Source organism: Borostomias antarcticus, assembly GCF_949987555.1.
Source record: "Borostomias antarcticus genome assembly, chromosome: 1".
NCBI lineage: Eukaryota > Metazoa > Chordata > Actinopteri > Stomiiformes > Stomiidae > Borostomias > Borostomias antarcticus.
Window position 1 is genome coordinate 61,140,261 of NC_140234.1, and position 9,211 is coordinate 61,149,471.

The window sequence follows — 9,211 nt, forward strand, 5'->3', positions numbered from 1 at the left end:
TAAAAGGATAGCCCCTCACCCAGGCTCGGGGTGGTAAAAGGATAGCCCCTCATCCAGGCTAGGGGGGGTAAAAGGATAGCCCCTCGGCCCGAGCCTGGGGGGGAGAGGATATAACATCAAACCCACATGAAGAAGAAATCCATAGTAGTGAATATACACTAGCAATATATTAAGCAATATATTAATACTGTTCATACAGCATGTATAAAATATAGAATAATTAATACATACAGGCTGTATAGGTGTGTATAATAATACTCAGACATGCGTACAAGCACTCCTTCACAACACTCAGGTCCTGAGAGTGATGAGCAGAGCCAGACCAGGGATGGAAGACCTACCATTTATATTATAATAGGTATTAAAGATCTACCACAGCGCCTCAGTTGGTCCAAATTCTCTTTGGCTTATTTATTAAAATGCTTGGAATCCAGTAGATTACCATCGCTTCAACTAAGAGTACTGTACGGTTTATAAACTGTATTCCACTCTGCTTAATGAAAGATTGACGACATTTGAGAAAGAACATTTATTAGTTTTTTTATTTATTAGTTGTGAGAGGGCCTGTATTGATCATATTTACACTGTATTTACAATAGTCAGAAATAGATTACAGGAGAATAAACCTACTTTTGCCTGTTACATCAATTTTCAGAAAGCTTTTAATTGAGTTGACAGAGATCTCCTTGCTTACAGGCTGATCAATATCGGTGTTAATGGGAAATGTTACGATGCAATCTGCTGTGTTTCCAGTGAAGCAGAGGCAGTGAGAGAGCGAGGTTAACTCATGGTCTCCCTCTCTCTCTCCGGTGCTTTGACTCCCACTCGTTTTACAATATATATATAAACAATCTAGCTAATATACAATCTAACAATCTAGCTAATATATATATACAATCTAACAATCTATCTATCTAATCTGGAGGAAGAGAAAGAGGGATCATCTACAGATAGATAGATAGATAGATAGATAGATAGATAGATAGATAGATAGATAGATAGATAGATAGATAGATAGATAGATAGACACTACTGTTCACTATCTCTCCGTCATTACGACCCAGTTCCTCTCTCTCTCGTCCATCAGAACTCGCGCTACCAGACGTACCAGCGCATGTGGAACTTCATGTCCTCCAAGCTGCCCAGCGTGTTTGTGAAGAGCACGGAGGAGGGCATCGCCCGCGTGCTCAACTCCAACTACGCCTTCCTGCTGGAGAGCACCATGAACGAGTACTACCACCAGAGGAACTGCAACCTGACCCAGATAGGAGGCCTGCTGGACACCAAGGGCTACGGCGTGGGCATGCCTCTGGGTAGGAGAGGGAGGGAGGGGTAGTCTACCTGACCCAGATAGAGGGCCTGCTGGACACCAAGGGCTACGGCGTGGGCATGCCTCTGGGTAGGAGAGGGAGGGAGGGAGGGGTTGTCTACCTGACCCAGATAGAGGGCCTGCTGGACACCAAGGGCTACGGCGTGGGCATGCCTCTGGGTAGGAGAGGGAGGGAGGGAGGGGTAGTCTACCAGACCCAGATAGGGCTACGGCGTGGGCATGCCTCTGGGTAGGAGAGGGAGGGGTAGTCTACCTGACCCAGATAGGGCTACGGCGTGGGCATGCCTCTGGGTAGGAGAGGGAGGGGTAGTCTACCTGACCCAGATAGAGGGCCTGCTGGACACCAAGGGCTACGGCGTGGGCATGCCTCTGGGTAGGAGAGGGAGGGAGGGAGGGGTAGTCTACCTGACCCAGATAGGGCTACGGCGTGGGCATGCCTCTGGGTAGGAGCCACACGATGAACAGCTGTATGAATACATACCTCAGATAGCTCCGCTTTCAAGGGCTCCACCCAGGAGACGCGTCATCCCAATGAATTTAACTGTACCTGTATCTCACACACAGGGCTGTAGAGGAGGCACGAAACCACTGTTTACACACCTCCTACATTCATGAAATAGAGTTTACCCACATTTAAATAGAGTTTACCCACATTTAAATAGAGTGAATCCACATCTAGTTTACCCACATCTAAATAGAGTTTACCCACATCTAAATAGAGTTTACCCGCATCTAAATAGAGTTTACCCACATCTAAATAGAGTTTACCCACCTCTAAATAGAGTTTACCCACATTTAAATAGAGTTTACCCACATTTAAATAGAGTTTACCCACATTTAAATAGAGTTTACCCACCTCTAAATAGAGTTTACCCACATCTAAATAGAGTTTATCCACATCTAGTTTACCCACATCTAACTAGAGTTTACCCACATTTAAATAGAGTTTACCCACCTCTAAATAGAGTTTACCCACATTTAAATAGAGTTTACCCACCTCTAAATAGAGTTTACCCACATTTAAATAGAGTTTACCCACATTTAAATAGAGTTTACCCACATTTAAATGGAGTTTACCCACATCTAGTTTACCCACAACTAAATAGAGTTTACCCACATCTAAATAGAGTTTACCCACATTTAAATAGAGTTTACCCACATTTAAATAGAGTTTATCCACATCTAAATAGAGTTTACCCACATTTAAATAGAGTTTACCCACATTTAAATAGAGTTTATCCACATCTAAATAGAGTTTACCCACATTTAAATAGAGTTTACCCACATTTAAATAGAGTTTACCCACCTCTAAATAGAGTTTACCCACATTTAAATAAAGTTTACCCACCTCTAAATAGAGTTTACCCACATTTAAATAGAGTTTACCCACATTTAAATAGAGTTTACCCACATTTAAATGGAGTTTACCCACATCTAGTTTACCCACAACTAAATAGAGTTTACCCACATCTAAATAGAGTTTACCCACATTTAAATAGAGTTTACCCACATTTAAATAGAGTTTATCCACATCTAAATAGAGTTTACCCACATTTAAATAGAGTTTACCCACATTTAAATAGAGTTTATCCACATCTAAATAGAGTTTACCCACATCTAAATAGAGTTTACCCACATCTAGTTTACCCACCTCTAAATAGAGTTTACCCACATCTAAATAGAGTTTATCCACATCTAAATAGGGTTTACCCACCTCTAAATAGAGTTTACCCACATCTAAATAGAGTTTACCCACATTTAAATAGAGTTTACCCACATCTAAATAGAGTTTACCCACATTTAAATAGAGTTTATCCACATCTAAATAGAGTTTACCCACATTTAAATAGAGTTTATCCACATCTAAATAGAGTTTACCCACATTTAAATAGAGTTTATCCACATCTAAATAGAGTTTACCCACATTTAAATAGAGTTTACCCACCTCTAAATAGAGTTTACCCACATCTAGTTTACCCACATTCAAATAGAGTTTATCCACATCTAAATAGAGTTTACCCACATTTAAATAGAGTTTACCCACATCTAAATAGAGTTTACCCACATCTAAATAGAGTTTATCCACATCTAGTTTACCCACATTTAAAAAGAGTTTATCCACATCTAAATAGAGTTGACCCACATTTAAATAGAGTTTACCCACCTCTAAATAGAGTTTACCCACATTTAAATAGAGTTTACCCACATTTAAATAGAGTTTACCCACATTTAAATAGAGTTTACCCACCTCTAAATAGAGTTTACCCACATCTAAATAGAGTTTATCCACATCTAGTTTACCCACATCTAAATAGAGTTTACCCACATTTAAATAGAGTTTACCCACCTCTAAATAGAGTTTACCCACATTTAAATAGAGTTTACCCACCTCTAAATAGAGTTTACCCACATTTAAATAGAGTTTACCCACATTTAAATGGAGTTTACCCACATCTAGTTTAACCACAACTAAATAGAGTTTACCCACATCTAAATAGAGTTTACCCACATTTAAATAGAGTTTACCCACATTTAAATAGAGTTTATCCACATCTAAATAGAGTTTACCCACATTTAAATAGAGTTTACCCACATTTAAATAGAGTTTATCCACATCTAAATAGAGTTTACCCACATTTAAATAGAGTTTACCCACATTTAAATAGAGTTTACCCACCTCTAAATAGAGTTTACCCACATTTAAATAGAGTTTACCCACCTCTAAATAGAGTTTACCCACATTTAAATAGAGTTTACCCACATTTAAATAGAGTTTACCCACATTTAAATGGAGTTTACCCACATCTAGTTTACCCACAACTAAATAGAGTTTACCCACATCTAAATAGAGTTTACCCACATTTAAATAGAGTTTACCCACATTTAAATAGAGTTTACCCACATTTAAATAGAGTTTACCCACATTTAAATAGAGTTTATCCACATCTTAATAGAGTTTACCCACATCTAAATAGAGTTTATCCACATCTAAATAGAGTTTACCCACATCTAGTTTACCCACCTCTAAATAGAGTTTACCCACATCTAAATAGAGTTTATCCACATCTAAATAGAGTTTACCCACCTCTAAATAGAGTTTACCCACATCTAAATAGAGTTTACCCACATTTAAATAGAGTTTACCCACATCTAAATAGAGTTTACCCACATTTAAATAGAGTTTATCCACATCTAAATAGAGTTTACCCACATTTAAATAGAGTTTATCCACATCTAAATAGAGTTTACCCACATTTAAATAGAGTTTACCCACCTCTAAATAGAGTTTACCCACATCTAGTTTACCCACATTTAAATAGAGTTTATCCACATCTAAATAGAGTTTACCCACATTTAAATAGAGTTTACCCACCTCTAAATAGAGTTTACCCACATCTAAATAGAGTTTATCCACATCTAGTTTACCCACATTTAAATAGAGTTTATCCACATCTAAATAGAGTTTACCCACATCTAAATAGAGTTTACCCACATTTAAATAGAGTTTATCCACATCTAAATAGAGTTTACCCACATTTAAATAGAGTTTATCCACATCTAAATAGAGTTTACCCACATCTAAATAGAGTTTATCCACATCTAGTTTACCCACATCTAAATAGAGTTTATCCACATCTAAATAGAGTTTATCCACATCTAAATAGAGTTTACCCACCTCTAAATAGCGTTTACCCACCTCTAAATACATAAATACAGTTTATGCAATACAATTGGCTAGTTAAGAGGTGCCTATTGTTTTTCTAGCGCAAAGTTGTTATTTTGTTTTTTTTCTATCATCTGTGGCAGGTGGGCTGCAGCAGAGCTGTTTGGGGCTCACCCTGTTTTCTATATTTTAAACTTTGTTTTGCAGAGAGTATTGAGGCAGACAGACAGTGGTGAGGCAGACAGACAGTGGTGAGGCAGACAGACAGTGGTGAGGCAGATAGACAGTGGTGAGGCAGACAGACAGTGGTGAGGCAGACAGACAGTGGTGAGGCAGACAGACAGTGGTGAGGCAGACAGTGGTGAGGCAGGCAGAAAGTGGTGAGGCAGACAGACAGTGGTGAGGCAGACAGACAGTGGTGAGGCAGATAGACAGTGGTGAGGCAGACAGACAGTGGTGAGGCAGACAGACAGTGGTGAGGCAGACAGACAGTGGTGAGGCAGGCAGACAGTGGTGAGGCAGACAGACAGTGGTGAGGCAGACAGTGGTGAGGCAGACAGACAGTGGTGAGGCAGACAGACAGTGGTGAGGCAGAGAGTGGTGAGGCAGACAGACAGTGGTGAGGCAGACAGACAGTGGTGAGGCAGACAGACAGTGGTGAGGCAGAGAGTGGTGAGGCAGACAGACAGTGGTGAGGCAGACAGGGATGCAGGAAGAAAGAGGAGGAACAGAGAGGACAGGGACAGTGGAAAAAATGATAGAGGACAAGGAGGAGAGGCAGAGAAAGGAGAAATAGAGAGAGGAGACGGAGGACAAGGGAAGAGAGAGGAGGAACAGAGGAGAGAGAAAGAGGAGGAACAGACAGAGGAGAGACAGAGAGGAGAGACCGAGGACAAGGAAGGAGAAGAGGAAATGACAGAGAAGAGACAGAGAGGACAAGGAGGGAAAGGAGGAAGAGAGGAGAGAGAGGAAGAACAGAGGACAAACCCATCACCCATATACTTTATATTTTAATGATGACAGCTTTTATGGCACACTGTGCACCCCCACCCCTCTCCCCCACCCCCCTCCCCCACCCCCCTCCCCCACCCCTCTCCCCCACACCCCTCCCCCTCCCCTCCCGCGCGCCAAACACCTCGATCACGGAATTCATCGTTTATCCACCTTTTTTATTGCCACTACACCCCTGCTAAGGCATATGACAAATAAAATAAACGTCCTTGAGTTGCACATGAATTGCAAGGGTAATAGCTTTACAGGTACAAACCTTTTGGTTTTAGGATTATGTCCAACATAATTACCCTCAAGTCCTCTGAACGTTAATGGTCTATAGCAGAGTTCATTAGAAGCTCTACTGCTGCAGGTAGCTCATTGGATGAGCTTGAAGGTGATGCAACCTTGAAGTAGCTCTTCCAATGACTTCAAAGCTCACCATCTCTGACACGTTGGTATGTCTACGTTGCCAGGCTCTGTTTACCGGGATGAGATCGACCTGGCCATCCTCAAACTGCAGGAGGACAACAGGCTGGACATCCTCAAGAGGAAGTGGTGGCAGGGAGACAGATGTTCCAAAACAGAAGACCATCAGGCACAGGGTACCGCAGCACTCGCTCACCTCCACAACAGGAAATAGAACCCTACCTCACCAGTCTAACCTCCACAACAGGAAATAGAACCCTACCTCACCAGTCTAACCTCCACAACAGGAAATAGAACCCTACCTCACCAGTCTAACCTCCACAACAGGAAATAGAACCCTACCTCACCAGTCTAACCTCCACAACAGGAAATAGAACCCTACCTCACCAGTCTAACCTCCACAACAGGAAATAGAACCCTACCTCACCAGTCTAACCTCCACAACAGGAAATAGAACCCTACCTCACCAGTCTAACCTCCACAACAGGAAATAGAACCCTACCTCACCAGTCTAACCTCCACAACAGGAAATAGACCTCACCAGTCTAACCTCCACAACAGGAAATAGACCTCACCAGTCTAACCTCCACAACAGGAAATAGAACCCTACCTCACCAGTCTAACCTCCACAACAGGAAATAGAACCCTACCTCACCAGTCTAACCTCCACAACAGGAAATAGAACCCTACCTCACCAGTCTAACCTCCACAACAGGAAATAGACCTCACCAGTCTAACCTCCACAACAGGAAATAGAACCCTACCTCACCAGTCTAACCTCCACAACAGGAAATAGAACCCAACCTCACCAGTCTAACCTCCACAACAGGAAATAGACCTCACCAGTCTAACCTCCACAACAGGAAATAGGACCCTACCTCACCAGTCTAACCTCCACAACAGGAAATAGGACCCTACCTCACCAGTCTAACCTCCACAACAGGAAATAGAACCCTACCTCACCAGTCTAACCTCCACAACAGGAAATAGAACCCTACCTCACCAGTCTAACCTCCACAACAGGAAATAGAACCCTACCTCACCAGTCTAACCTCCACAACAGGAAATAGAACCCTACCTCACCAGTCTAACCTCCACAACAGGAAATAGAACCCTACCTCACCAGTCTAACCTCCACAACAGGAAATAGAACCCTACCTCACCAGTCTAACCTCCACAACAGGAAATAGAACCCTACCTCACCAGTCTAATTCATTTACATTCAACACATGAATCCCTCAAACTACAGACCTAAAAGCTAACATCTTTTGCAGTAAGTGCACGCGTCTCTCTCTGGTGTGTGTGTGAGGGCTGGGGATGGATCTGGGCTGGGAATGTCTCTCTCTCTCTCTCTCTCTCTCTGGTGTGTGTGTTAGGGCTGGGCATGTCTCTCTCTCTCTCTGGTGTGTGTGTTAGGGATGGAGCTGGGCTGGGCATGTCTCTCTCTCTCTGGTGTGTGTGTTAGGGATGGGCATGTCTCTCTCTCTCTGGTGTGTGTGTTAGGGATGGGCATGTCTCTCTCTCTCTGGTGTGTGTGTTAGGGCTGGGCATGTCTCTCTCTCTCTCTCTCTCTCTCTCTCTCTGGTGTGTGTGTTAGGGCTGGGCATGTCTCTCTCTCTCTCTCTCTCTCTCTCTCTCTCTGGTGTGTGTGTTAGGGATGGAGCTGGGCTGGGCATGTCTCTCTCTCTCTGGTGTGTGTGTTAGGGCTGGGCATGTCTCTCTCTCTCTCTCTCTGGTGTGTGTGTTAGGTCTCTCTCTCTCTCTCTGGTGTGTGTGTTAGGTCTCTCTCTCTCTCTCTGGTGTGTGTGTTAGGTCTCTCTCTCTCTCTCTGTGTGTTAGGGCTGGGGATGGAGAGCGTTGGAGGGGTGTTTGTGGTTCTTCTGTGCGGCCTGCTGTTGGGGGTCTTCATGGCCGTGCTGGAGTTCGCCTGGGTGCAGCAGCATGCTGGAGGGGCAGAGGTGAGACTGACCATGTTGACCGCTGTTATGGGAATGATTGAGCTCCTGATCCTTCTCCCTGAAGTGCCCACCAGTGTCACCCACTCACACATTTTAAAAATTGCATTTGATTGGCTGTCGAAGCGTGCTAGAGGAAGCTTCCAGTCATGTCCTTTTCAATCCGCGAGCGGAAGTGAACAAGCGTCCGCACTCCTCCGAGAAATGGGATGGGCTAACCCTAACCCTCCTCCCTGTCTCCCAGGTGTGTGTGTGTGTGTGTGTGTGGAGATGCTCAGGGCTCTGATGGTCTCCTCCCTGTCTAACAGGTGTGTGTGTGTGTGTGTGTGTGTGTGTGTGGAGATGCTCAGGGCTCTGATGGTCTCCTCCCTGTCTCCCAGGTGTGTGTGTGTGTGTGTGTGTGTGTGTGGAGATGCTCAGGGCCCTGATGGTCTCCTCCATGTCTCCCAGGTGTCTATGTGTGTGGAGATGCTCAGGGCGCTGCACGGCATCCTTCTCTGTGAGACGAGCCTGGAGGCGCATCGTCTGAGGAGCGCCGAGACGCTGGCTCCCCTGCCGGAGGCGCGCGAGGGCGCAGGAAGCAGCGGCCTCAACTTCAACGGCCTGGTGTGTGGGGTGGACAGCTGCAGTGGCTCAGTTGATCCTCTGTCTAACACACTGGTGCAGGACGCCATCTTGTCTCCACCGGGCTGCGCTCACGTGCGGATCTGCCCCGAGTGTCGGGGGTTCAAAGGACTGCATGTGCGACCCCTTCCCCCCAGAGAACGACCCCTACCCCCCCGAGAACACTCGTCTGAGAGCCGAGAGGAGGGGGTTTAACGGACGGTGAAAACTACTACCTCA

General features: G+C 44.4%; 1 protein-coding gene across 1 annotated transcript in view; it reads left to right on the top strand.

Moving 5' to 3' along the window:
• The window catches only part of LOC311308396 (glutamate receptor ionotropic, kainate 4-like), a gene marked incomplete at its 5' end in the record, with an annotated part of 52,779 nt that extends 43,591 nt beyond the window's left edge, over positions 1 to 9,188 (top strand). Inside the window, 4 exons of the mRNA XM_084437355.1 lie at positions 1,088 to 1,313; positions 6,461 to 6,589; positions 8,253 to 8,371; positions 8,819 to 9,188. Of these exons, the coding sequence (XP_084293481.1) occupies positions 1,088 to 1,313; positions 6,461 to 6,589; positions 8,253 to 8,371; positions 8,819 to 9,187 (843 nt within the window). The 3' untranslated portion in view covers position 9,188. The remainder of the gene's footprint in view (positions 1 to 1,087; positions 1,314 to 6,460; positions 6,590 to 8,252; positions 8,372 to 8,818) is intronic.
• Positions 9,189 to 9,211: the final 23 nt, after the last annotated feature.